Genomic DNA, 13,789 nt, shown 5'->3' with positions numbered 1-13,789 from the left:
TGGGGGATTGCTAGGCAGCGCAGATTGAAGGACCAGAAGGGCCTGTTCCATGCTGTATCTCAATAAATAAATAAACAAACAAAAAGCAGACAGGTAGCTAGATAAACAAATAAACAAACAAACAAGAGGTTCCATATTTTGTTGTTTTGCTTGTATTCAATTTGTTTTCGTTTAAGAGTTTTAACTTGTTCCTGGGATACAGAAAAATTGCAGATGCAGAAAGATTAAAGATTATTAGCTTTATTTGTTCCATGTACATCGAAATATTGAAACATCCAGAGAAATGGGTCATTTTGTGTTAACGACAAAACAGTCCGAGATTTATTGGGACAACCCACAGTGTCACCACACCTCTAGCATGAACATAGCATTCCCAGAATTTACTAATCCTAAACCATATGTCTTTGGAATATGCAAGGAATCCCATGCTGCCACAGAGAGAATGTACAAACTTCTTACAGACAGTAATGGGAATTGAAAGTAGATCATACAGCTAACTGCTACACTGCCCTGATGCCCCCACCATTCATTTCAAACATTGCGTATACAAGAATTACAAAATGTTTTGCTTAATGTCCAGACTCAGTGTTTGCAATTCCTTAAATGTAACATTAAAGCTAACAAGCTTAACTCAACTTGCAGACATCTAAGTTCTTCCTTTCACTTTTAAAGCATATTTCAAATTATCAGCAATAATAATAAGATGTTTCAGGGTATTTGTTACTGACTGAAGAGAGCCCTACTGTTTAATTATGAGTACTGTTAGGGTAATTACTCATGAAATGAAAGGATTATAGCAAGTTCAAAGTAAATTTATTATTAAAGCCATAAGAAGCCGTGTCACCATATATAACCCTAAGATTCATTTTCTTGTGGGCATTCACAGTAGAGCAAAGAAATACAATAGAATGAATGAAAAAATACACAGAAAAAAGATCAATATGCAAAAGACAAATTGCACAAATGTAAAATGATAGATAGATAGATAGATAGATAATGAGAACATGAGTTGTAGATTCCATGGAAGTCTGTAGGTTGTGGAATTAGTTGAGTGTTGAGGTAGAACTAGGGGACATAGCCTTAAGATTTGGGGGAAGTAAATTTAGGATGGAGATGAGGAGGAACTGCTTTCCCCAGAGAATGGTGAATCTGTGGAATTCTCAATTATACAGTGGATGCTAACTCAGTAAATATATTTAAGACAAGGATAGATTTTCGTACAGTACTGGTTTTAAAACCATAAAACTATAAGTCATAGGAGCAGAATTAAGCCATCTGGCCCATTGAGTCTGCTTCATCATTCAATCAAGGTTGATCCTTTTTTTTTCCTCCTCCTCAACCCCATTTCCCACCTTTTTCTCCATAACCTTTGATGCCATATCCAATCTCTTCCAATCATATTCCAGTCTCTTCCTTAAATATACCAACATTTTCTAACATCTACTACCAAAATGCATGACCATGCATTTTCCAACATTGTAGTTTATTTGCCACTTTCTTGCCCATTCTCCTAATCTGTCTAAATCCTTCTTTATCCTACCTGTTTCCTCAACACTACCTGCCCCTCCATCGATCTTCATATCATCTGCAAACTTGGCAGCAAAGCCATCTATTCCATCATCTAAATCATTTATATACAGCATAAAAAGAAGTGGTCCCAACACCGACCCCTGTGGAATACCACTAGTCACTGGTAGCTAACAAGACAAGGATCCTTTTATTCCCACTCGCTGCCTTCTTCCAATCAGCCAATGCTCTAACAACCTTGGTAACGTTCCTGTAATACCACGGGCTCCTAAATCGGTAAGCAGCTTCATGTGTGGCACCTTGTCAAAGGCCTTCTAGAAGTCCAAATATACAACATCCACTGCATCCCCTTTATCTATCTTACTTGTAATCTCCTCAAAGAATTCCAGCAGGTTCGTCAGGCAGCAGCAAACTCAACAAGCTCCATCATGGGCACTAGCTAGCCTCCTCAATTTCCAGGACAGCTTCAAAAGGCAATGCTTTAGAAAGGCAGCATCCACTAAGGACCCCCATCACCCAGGACATGCCCTCTTCTCATTGCTACCATCAAGGAGGAAGTACAGCAGCCCGAAGACACACACTCAATATTTCAGGAGCAGCTTCTTTCCCTCCTCCATCAGATTTCTGAATGGACAATGAACCCATGAACACTACCTCACCTTTTTTTGCTTTTTTTGCACTACTTATTTATTTTAATTTTTTTAATATATGCTTCTTATTGTGATTTATAGTTTTTATTATTATGTATTACAATAAACTGCTACCACAAAACAACAAATTTCACCGCATACGCCAATGATATATGACATATACGACATATGTCAATCAGCTTCACTTGCCCATCACTGAACTGTTCCCATACCTATGGACTCACTTTCCAGGACTCTTCATCTCATGTTCTCAATACTTATTTTGTATTATTTATTTCTTTTTGTATTTGCACAGTCTGTTGTCTCTTGTACATTGGTTGAATATCCAAGTTGGTGCGGTCTTCCAGTGATTCTACTGTGTGTATTATTCTATTATGGATTTATCTAGTATGCCTGAATGAAAATAAATCTGAGTTGTACAGTATATGGTGACGTATGTACTTTGATAATAAATTTACTTTGAACTTTGATATTGAACCTGATTCTGGTTCCTTCAGTGCTTTACGTGTTGATCCAGATTCCAGGATCTGCCATCTCTAGTGTCCCTAGATGATTAAAAGTTAAAGCTGGAATATCCTGAAACACAGCTTCAGCTCAGCTGAGATACCCTGCGAGATAATTTGTACTGTTTTCACTGACTAGCAATGGGAAAAGACCCCAACAGTTTGAACAACTCACTAAGGCTTTCATCAGCTCTTTTGCCAAGGCTAGAGGAATTGCCTCTTTCCCAATCATGGAATTCGCTCCATTGCAAGCCTCTGGTAGAGAAGCTTCATCAGAACAAGGTGGTCTATCCCGAAGTTTCAAAGGCTGATAAGCCATTCTGTATCCTCAGTGATTGGGTGGCATGGGTGTGTAGTAGTTAGCATAACGTTTTACAGTATCAGTGACCTGGGTTCATTTCCTACTGCTGCTTATAAGGAGTTTGTATATTCGCTATGTGACCATGTAGGTTTCCTCTGGATGCTCCAGTTTCCTCCCACAGTCCAAGGACATACTGCTTGGGAGGTTAATTGGTCATTGTATATTGTCCCATGATTAAGCTAGGATTAAATTGGGGGATTGCTGGACGGCATGGTTCGAGGGCTGGCAGGGCCTATTTCATGCTGTATCTCAGTAAGTAAATAAATAAAATTCTGCCTAATTTGAGAATATGTTTACTTATCCTGGCTTTATTACCGAAGAAAATGTTGTTCCAATAATCAATTCACCATCCTTGTATCCGGCGCCATTTCGATAGGCTAAGATTCTTACTGCTGGCTGGGTCTTGGCAGCTGAGATATCCCGTGAGATGGTTTGTACTGATGTTTCCATCCGCAAGGAATTCAGTTTTGCTTCCAAGTGAGCCAAGCTGCTTTTGGCTGCAGAGGTAGAAAGGTCAACCTATAAACAAATGAATTAAAATCTTTTAAAATTTCATACATAATATGTTAAGGAAAAAATAACTTAGTGCCAATCTTGACCTGAACACAGAGGAATTCTACATTACTTCACTCTATAGACACGAGATTCTGTAAATGATGGAAGTCCAGAGCAACACACAGAAAATACTGGAGGAGCTCAGCATGTCTGGCATCTATGACAAGGAATAGAGAGCTGACGTTTCAGACGAGACCCTTCATCGGGACAACAAACAATAAATGACCAGCCCAAAATGTTGACTGTTTATTCCACTCCACAGATGCTGCCTGACTTGCTGAGTTCCTGGAGCATTTTGTGCTTTTTGCTTTGGACTTCCAGCATCTGCAGAATAGGTTGTGTTAGTGATTCCTCCGCCCTTTACCTTTACCACCTCTCACCTCCCAGCTTCTTACTTCGCACCCCTTGTCCATTCACCTGTTTTCACCTATCACCTGCCAGCTTGTACGCCTTCCACTCTGCCTCCCTCTCCCCCTGCCACCATCTTCTTATTCTGGATTCTTTTCCCTTCCTTTCCAGTCCTGATGAAGGGTCTCATCCTGAAATGAGTTCCTCCAGTATTTTGTGTGTCGGTTCTTCATTTTGTTATACGTTCTAAATTTTCACTGCCCGTAATTAATTTTTTCTCTCTCTCTTTCTAAAGTTCTCTACTTCACGTCAAGAAATCTCTTCCAAACTGGATCCTTTATAGAGAGGCCATTTGGTCCATCATGTTAAACCTCTCCACTTCTGCCAACCAAAGTGCTATTTAGCTTAATCTCAAGACATAGATATAATAAGACAAGGATTCAAAATTAGGCTATTTGGTCAATTCAAGTCTGCTTCACCATTCTTTAAAGCTGATTTATTTTCATTACCTTTGAGTGAAAGTGATTATCCTCAAATATTCTGAAGCATTTCCAGCAATTATTGTAAATATACAGTATGTCTCTGGTTACTGTCTCTGTCAAATGAAACAAGTTCTTCCTGGTTACCAGGAAAGTGGATGAAGGCATGTTGTCTACATGGACTTTGACAAAGTCCCGCATGGGAGGCTGATTGAGAAGGTTCAGTCTCTCAGCATTCAGGATGTGGTAGCAAATTGGGTTAGACATTGGCTTTGTGGAAAAAGCCGGAGAGCAGTAGGAGAGGGGTGCCTCTTTGACTGGAGGCCTGAGACTAGTGGCCTGCCACAGGAATCAGTGCTGGATCCTTTGTTGGTTGTCATCTATATCAATGATCTGGATGATAATGTGGTTAACTGGATCAGCAAATTTATGGATGACACCAAGACCGGGCGTGTAGTGGGCAGTGAGGAAGGCTATCGTGGCTTGCAGAGGGATCTGCCTCAGCTGGAAAAATGGGCTGAAAAATGGTAAATGGAATCTAATGCAGACAAATGCGAGGTGTTGCACTTCGGTAGGACCAATCAGGTCAGTCTTACACAGTGAACGGTACAGCACTGAGGAGTGTGGTAGAACAACGGGATCTGGGTATGCAGGTCCATAATTTGTTGAAAGTGGCATCACAGTTACATAGGGTCATAAAGAAAGCTTTTGGCGCATTAACCTTCATAAATCAATGTATTGAGTACAGGAAATAGGATGCAATGTTAAAGTTGTATAAAATGTTGGTGAGGCATAATTTGGAGTATTGTGTGCAGTTTTGGTCACCTACCTGCAGGAAAGATGTAAACAAGATTGAAAGAGTACAGAGGAAACATATAAGGATGTTGCCAGGTCTGAAGGACCTACCTGAGTTATAAAGAAAGATTGAATAGGTTAGGACTGTATTCTTTAGAAGATAGAAGACTGATAACAGATTTCATAGAGGTATACAAAATGATGAGGGGTATAGATTGGGTAAATGCAAGCAGGCATTTTACACTGAGGTTGGGAGGGATTACAACCAGAAGTCATGGGGTAAGGGTGAAAGGTGAAAAGTTTAAGGAGAACATGAGTGGAAACTCCTTCACTCTGAGGGTTGTGAGAGTGTAGAATTGGTTGCCAGCACCAATGGTGCACGCAAAGTTGATTTCAATGTTTAAGAGCAATTTGGATAGGTAAATTGGAGTACTGTCTCCAGTTCTGGTCGCCTCACTATTGGAAGGATGTGGAAGCATTGGAAAGGGTACAGAGGAGATTTACCAGGATGCTGCCTGGTTTAGAGAGTATGCATTATGATCAGAGATTAAGGGAGCTAGGTCTTTACTCTTTGGAGAGAAGGAGGATGAGAGGAGACATGATGGTGGTATACAAGATATTGAGGAATAGATAGAGTGGACAGCCAGTGCCTGTTCCCCAGGTCACCACCGCTCAATACAAGAGGACATGGCTTTAAGGTAAGGGGTGGGAAGTTCAAGGGGGATATTAGAGGAAGGTTTTTTACTCAGAGAGTGGTCGGTGTGTAGAATGCACTGCCTGAGTCAGTGGTGGAGGCAGATACACTAGTGAAATTTAAGATACTACTAGACAGGTATATGGAGTAATTTAAGGTGGGGGGATATATGGGAGGCAGGGTTTAAGGGTCGGTACAACATTGTGGGCTGAAGGGCCTGTACTGTGCTGTAGTATTCTATGTTCTATGTTCTATGTAAATGGATAACAGGGGTATTGAGGGCTATGATCCTGATGCAGGTCGATCAGAGGAGGCAGCTTAAATGGTTTTTGCATGGACTAGATGGGCCAAAGGGTCCGTTTCTGTGCTGTTTTTCTTTCTGACTCTATAACTGTATCTCAGCCTTTCATCAGAGAACAATAGATCTGTTACAGCCCAGAACCAGACACCATTCAGCCCAGCAATTCTGTGTCTGTTTTGAGTTGTGCTGGTTCCGCCACTGTCTGTAAGGAGTTCGTATATTCTCCCTGTGCCTGCATCGGTTTCCTCGGGTGCTCCAATTTCCTCCCATGGTCCAAAGATGTACAGGTTGGAAGGTTAATTGGCCATTGTATTTGTCCCATGGTTAGGCTAGGGTTAAATCGGGAAATTGCAGAGCAGTACAGCTCAGTACAGCAGTATAGCTGTTCCATGCTGTATCTTAATAAATAAATACAGTAATCTCACTTTTTCCATGATCTTGCAAATTCAACTCTCTCAGCTGCACGCTCCAATTTTCTTTTGAATTAGGCAGATCAGACAGTTTATTTCATTTAGAGATACAGCACAATAACAGGCCCTTCTGGCCCAATGAGCGCACGCTGCCAACTACACCCATATAACCAATTCACCTATTAACCTGTTTCTGTCTTCGGAATGTAGGAGGAAACTGGAGCACCTGGAGGAAACCCACACAGTAATGGGGAGAACGTACAAACTCCTCACAGACAGCGTCACAATTGAACCGCTGCACTACCACATTGCACAGTTTCAGTTTACGTTGAAGGTTTTCCAACTGAAATACAATCTCTCTCCCTCTCCCACCCACCCCCCCCAACACTGACTGATCTGTTTTCAGTTCAGATTTTTGGCATCTGTGTTTTTATTCCTTTTGAGGAGCTAACTGAATTGGATTCCATTTTCTTCTTAAGCAGTTAATTCCAGATCTCAACTATTCTTCTACTAAAAAAAAATCTCCCTTCCATCTTTTGCCCCTTCCTTTAGATCTGTGTCCCTTGGTCCTGTAACCATCGACTAATGAGAATAGTGTCTCTCTATTGACCTTCTTTAATCCCATCAAAACTTCCATCTTATCTCCTCTTCACCTTCAATACTCCAATGAGATCATCCCCACCTTCTCCAATCTAACCTTTTGGCCGAAATCCATACTTTCTGGAACCATAGGACATTAGGCCCATCAATTGTACTCCACCATTCAATCTTGGCTGATTTATTTTCCCTCTCAACCCCATTCCCCCACCTTCTCCCCATAACCTTTGACACCCTGACTAATCAAGAACCTATCAAGCCCCACTTTAAAAATACCCATTGACTTGACCTCCACACTTGTCTGTGGCAATGAATTCCGCAGATTCACCACTTTCTGGCTAAAGAAATTCCTCCTCATTTCTATCCTAATGGGACATTCTTGTGTTCTGAAGATGTGCCCTCTGTCTCCCACCATTGGAAAAATCCTCTCCATGTCTATCTAGGCCTTTCAATATTTATTATGTTTCCATAAGATCTTCAGTCATTCTTCTGAACTCCAGTGAGCCCAATGCATGTATTAACCCTTTCATTTCCAAGATATTTTCTCATAAACCTCTTCAAGACCCTCTCCAAAGACAGCATATGATTTCTTAGATATGGGGCCCAAAGCCTTTCATAGTACTTAAGTGCAGTCTACCAATGCTTTATAAAGTCTCAACATTACATCCTTGCTTTTATATTCTAGTCCTCTCAAAGTTAATGCAACCATTCACCATTCTCATAAATCCTCAGTGCATTCTTTCTAGGACCTTCACATCCTTTCTAAAATAAGGTGACCAAAACTGAGGGTGGTGTGGTGTTCTAGTGGCATGGTGTTCCAATGTTAATAACTTCAAAGTTCAACATAAATTTATTATCAAAATGCATATATATCACCATATATGACCTTGAGATTCAATTTCTTGCAGGCATTCATGGTAGAACAACGAAATACAACGGAATCAATGGAAACCTACACATATAGACCAATGTACAATTTAAACATTGGTTCAATTTTTTAAAAAAGTTTAAAATTTAAACAATTCAAACAATTAAAAAGAAAGACTTTTAAAATACACTGTCTGCTGTAAAATTTGCTGTGAGTTTTGCCTTAATCCCTGCCCATCTCCTTTTTATTGGCTGAAACAGCATTAAATACCAGCACAGGTTAAAGCTGAACATTACCTTTGTGACTCTGATGTACTTGAAGGGTCCTGTTGCTTCTAGTTGGCTCTCTTTGCAGCCCGTGGCACAGGTGAATGGCACACCTGGCTGCAATTTGGTCATGACATTCCGTCCCCTCAGTGTCCTGGCGCAAGCCAAACAAACCACGGTTCTCTGCTTTGTACTGGGATGAGTGAAGTAGTAACCCTAATTCAGGGGAATAAAATGGGAAACCTATTAACAAACATTCTAACTAACATGACTGAATGAGAACATCTTGCACAAATGACGTATGTGTACAACGTCCCAATTAGAGCACTGTGCAGATTACCGTATTATAGAAACACACACACACACAAAATTCAGGAGAAACTCAGCAAGTCAGGCAGCATCTACGGAAGGGAAGAAAGAGTCAGGGTGCCACTGTAGAATAGCAGTTAGCACCACGCTATTACAGCTCGGGACATCGGAGATCGGAATTAAATTCCAACGTCCTTCATAAGCAAAGTTGTACATTCCTTCCCGTGTGCATGTGGGTTTCCTCCCACAGTCCCAAGATGTACCAGTTAGTAGGCTAACTATTCATTGTAAATGGTCCTGTGATTCGGCTTGGTTGCTGGGTGGCCCGTTCAAAGGGCCGGAAGGGCCTGTCCCACACTCTATCTCTAAAAAGTTATATAAAATTGATGCTTCGGGCTGAAACACTTTGTCAATATTCTTCTGGTGAAGTTCAAAGTTCAATGTAAACTTATTATCAGAGGATGTATCTGTCACCATATACAACTCAGAGATTCATTTTCTTGTGGGCATTCATAGTAGAAATGCAACACAAACAAGACTGACAATCAATGTGCAAAAGAAGACAAGCTGTGGAAATACAAAATAAAATCAAATAATTAATAAATCCATAGGTAGTTAAATAAATATATAATACTTATGAGTTGAAGAATCCTTGAATCTGTGTCCTTAGGTTGTGGAATCAGTTCAGTGCTGAGGGGAGTGAAGAGTGAAGGGTCTCAGCCCAAAATGCCATCTGTTTATTCCTCTCCGCTGATGCTGCCTGACCCTCTGAATTCCTCTAGCCTGTTGTGTGTGTTACACTGAATTTCCAGCATCTGCAGAATCTCTTGAGTTTATCAAGTTCAAAAGCTGTTCCCGCAAATGACACATTTCACTCTTTACCATCTGATAGAAGTGCAATTAGAATATTGCATTTGCATTTAGACTGGACTGAGCAAACTGGTGTCCTTTCATCCAGTAAACTGGATTAACATCAGCAACGTCAATGTGTAAAAAGTGTTTCCATTTTTAGGTAAGTTTAAAATGAGGAGCCATAAATATAAGACAGACAATAAATCCAGCAAAGAAAATCAGGTAAAATTAATTATCCAAAAAATGAATTGAACGTAAAGCTCACAACCATGGAGCAAAGGCAGAGGATAAGGCAGAGATTTGATGGGAAGTTTGATGGCTGGAGAATAGAAAACAATGCTCCTAAAGTTGAATGGTTTTGTAAGGGTAGGATATATAACAGCAAAGATCATCTGAACTGAATTCACTCTTTGTCTGCTATACATTTGATCTAAAAATTAACTTAATTGTCACGTATATAGGAAAGGATGAATGGGGTGCCCAAGGAGAAGTAACACCTCTGATGAAGGGGCTTTTTGTGTCTATTCCAGGGCAACTCACTCACCTTTGGTTCCCACCAGACACTCAGCTCTCACCTGCAACTCCAAGTTGCTGTTCGCAAGCGGCAGCGACCACACCCGGTACACTGTTTCAACAGGTGGGCTAAACCAGGTGGGGATAGCCAATGGCCTGGTACCTCGGTGAGTTAGGGATTTTCTCCCAATTTAGAAAATAGTCCTCACATTTATTTCTACTATCGATGTATTTTCCAACATTAGTGTTCACATTCTTGCCTATCCTTCTAACCTGTCTAAGTCCTTCTGCATCCTATCTGTTTCCTCAACACTACCTGCCCCTCCACCAATTTTCATATCATCTGCAAATTTGGCAACAAAGCCATCTATTCCATCATCTAAATCATTTATGTACAACATAAAAAGAAGTGGTCCCAACACCGACTTCTGTGGAACACCACTAGTCATTGGCAGCTAACCAGACAAGGATCCTTTTATTCCCACTCACTGTCTTCTTTCAATCAGCCAATGCTCTAACCATCTTAGTAACTTTCCTGTAATACCACGGGCTCCTAAGTTGATAAGCAGCCTCATGTGTGGCACCTTGTCTGAAAGTCCAAATATACAACATCCACTGCATCCCCTTTATCTGTTCTACTTGTAATCTCTCTCCCTTAAGGAAACCATGCTGATTTTGTCCTATCTTGTCCTGTGTTGCCAAGTACTCCAACACCTCGTTCTTAACAATTGACTCTAATATCTTCCCAACCACTGAAGTTACGCTAACTGGTCTATAATTTCCTTTCTGTTGCCTTCCTCCTTTCTTAAAGAGTGGAGTGACATTTGCAATTTTCCAGTCCTCTGGCACCATGCCAGAGTCCAATGATTTCTGAAAGATCAGTTATAATGCCACTACAAACTCTAACACTACCTCTTTCAGAACCCTAAGGTGCAGTTCATCTGGTCCGGGTGACTTATGTACCTTTAGGCCTTTCAGCTTTTTGAGCACCTTCTCTCTTGTAATAGTAACTGTACCCACTTCTCTTCCTTCACACACAGTTAGTGTCTTACACAGTGAAGACTGATGCAAAATACTCATTTAGTTCATCTGCCATCTCCTTGTTCCCTGTTATTATTTCTCCAGCCTCATTTTCTATCAGTCCTATATCCACTCTCATTTCTCCTTTATTTTTTACATACTTGAAAAAGCTTTTAATATCCACTTTGATATTATTTGCTAGCTTGCTTTAATATTTCATCTTTTCCCTTCTAATGATTCTTTCAGTTGCCCTGTGTAGATTTTTTTAAAACTTCTCAGTATTCTATCTTCCCACTAATTTTTGCTTTGTTGTATGCCCTCTCTTTTGTTTTTACACTGGTCTTGACATCCCTTGTCAGGCATGGTTGTACTATTTTACCATTTGAGTTTTTCTTCACTTTTGGAATACACACATCCTGCACCTTCCTCATTTTTCCCAGAAACGCATTAGGCTCTGTATGTTGACCAACTTCTCTCTCATACCACTGTAATTTCCTTTACAGCACTGAAATACTGCTATGTCAGACTTTACGTTCTCTATTAAATTTCAAGTTGAACTCAATTATATTGTGATCACTGGTTCCTAATGGTTCTTTTACAAGCTCCCTAATCGCCTCCGGTTCATTACATAACACCTAATCCAGTATAGCCGATCCCCTAGTAGGCTCAAGGACATGCTGCTCTAAAAAACCATCTCTTAGGCATTCAACAAACTCACTCTTTTGAGATCCATTACCAACCTGATTTTCCCAATCGACCTGCATGTTAAAATCTCCCATGACCACCATAACGTTGCCCTTTTGACAGGCCTTTTCTATTTCCTGTTGTAATCAGTGGCCCACCTCCCAGCCACTGTTGGGAGACCTGTATATAACTACCATCAGGGCCCTTTCGCCCTTGCAGTTTCTTAACTCAGGAACATGGGCATTCTGTGGGCAGAGATTATTTAGGTTGCGCATTTAATTACTGGACCCGCACAACATGGTGGGCCAATGGGCCTGTTCCTTTGCTGTACTCTTCTGTGTTCTGTGGCATGTCCGTCGCTCACTAACCCTAACCTGTACATCTTTGGAAGGTGGAAGGAAACCAGAGGGCCTGGAGGAAACCATTCAGTCACGGGCAGGATGGACAAACCCCCTTACAGACAGAAGCTGAAATTGAACCCCGAATAGTGAACACTGTTGCTGCGATAACCGTTTGCTTCACTACCATGCCACCCAAGCGGAGGTAGGTTGATGCACAGTCTTTTTCCCAGAGAAAGGAAATAAAAAAAACTAGAAGGGTTTAAGGTGATTCTGTGGTTCTTTGTAGCTTAATGAGATGTACACAGCAGATTGGATAAATGTTTGGGTTTTATTATTGAACAGGCAAGCAACTGAACTGGGGGCTGGAGTAGGTTACTCAGCTCATTGAACCTGCTCCACCATTTAAAATGAAGACATCAGATCTAATTGTAACTTAGCTCCACATTCCTGGTGATCCACAGGAACTCTTCACCCTCTGAACGGCAGAAATAAACTGAAGCTGAATTCCAGTGAATGCAGATTTAAAGTGGGATCGGTCTCCAAGTATTCATCAAACTGGGAATACAAGTCAAGCTGAAGATCAGGTTCAATCTATACAATTATAATGAAGAATGCCTGATGAATCACTTACAGGTTGGTCCGTTTCCTGAGTTCTGCAGATACAGAAGGTGCAGACATTGGCATGGTTTGCTGCTGTGACTTCATTGTCCAAGATAGAAGTAGAAAAAGCACACAGTATTTTCATCTTTGGCTCCCAGGACCATTTCTGATTGGCCGTCCCATTACTGTATTCCTTGTAGATCTGTTTGAGATATTAGATTGCAGTAACATAAATACAGGTAAAGATGATCGCTTATGACTATTTTTACAGAATATAATATTTCAAGATAAAAGGGAATGTTTCTCCTCAGGATACAGTAGATGTTACTTTGCGAGTGAGTCACAAAATGGTAGGTACAAGCTCCATTCCTGAGACTCCATCACTTTGTGAGACTGATATTACAATCGAGTGCTGCTTCATTATCTCTGTGAACTTTGCTTCTCATCAGTCAGATTTATTTATTTAATCATCACATGTGCCACTTGCATTGAAGAATTTTGAACTTAGTAAACACAGGAGATTCTGCAGATGCTGGAAATCTAGAGTAACACACACAAAATGCTGAAGGAACTCAGCAGGTTAGGCAATATCTTTTGAGATGAATAAAAATTTGGCATTTCAGGCCAAGACCCTGATGCCCTGATAAATGGTCTCAGCCTGAAACATTGGCTCTGTATTCCCCTCCATAGATGCTGCATGACCTACAGAGTTCCTCCAGCATTTTATGTGTGTTTTTGAACTTGAACTTCGAACATCTTGAACTTTATGAGTTCAAGAGCCATTAGGTAATATTGCAGCTCTATAAAACCCTGGTTAAACCACACTTGGAATATTATGTTCAGTTCTGGTGACATTATTATTGGAAAGATGTCGAAGCTTTATAGAGGGTGCAGAGAAGATTTATCAGGGTGCTGCCTTGACTACAGAACATGCCTTATGAGGATACGTTGAGCAAGCTAGGGCTTTTCTCTTTTGAGCAAAGAAAGATGAGGGATGACTTGATAAAGGTGTGTAAGATAATAAGAGGCATAGATCGAGTGGCTAGCTGGAGACTTTTTCCCATGGTGCAAATGGTTAATATGAGGGGACTGCGCAGTAGAGTAGTGGTTAGCACA

At 40.7% G+C, this 13,789-nt stretch overlaps 1 protein-coding gene across 1 annotated transcript in view; it reads right to left on the bottom strand.

Annotated features, from left to right (window-relative positions):
• Positions 1-13,789, bottom strand: part of LOC140729730 (doublecortin domain-containing protein 1-like) — a 537,877-nt gene that overhangs the window by 80,960 nt on the left and 443,128 nt on the right. The window contains exons 30-32 of the mRNA XM_073049855.1: positions 12,705-12,875; positions 8,385-8,570; positions 3,357-3,560 (exon numbers count right to left, since the gene is read on the bottom strand). Of these exons, the coding sequence (XP_072905956.1) occupies positions 3,357-3,560; positions 8,385-8,570; positions 12,705-12,875 (561 nt within the window). The remainder of the gene's footprint in view (positions 1-3,356; positions 3,561-8,384; positions 8,571-12,704; positions 12,876-13,789) is intronic.

This window comes from Hemitrygon akajei, chromosome 6 (assembly GCF_048418815.1).
Source record: "Hemitrygon akajei chromosome 6, sHemAka1.3, whole genome shotgun sequence".
Classification (NCBI taxonomy): domain Eukaryota; kingdom Metazoa; phylum Chordata; class Chondrichthyes; order Myliobatiformes; family Dasyatidae; genus Hemitrygon; species Hemitrygon akajei.
Note: the sequence above shows the minus strand (reverse complement) of the source record. Positions and strands in the feature narration are given on the sequence as shown.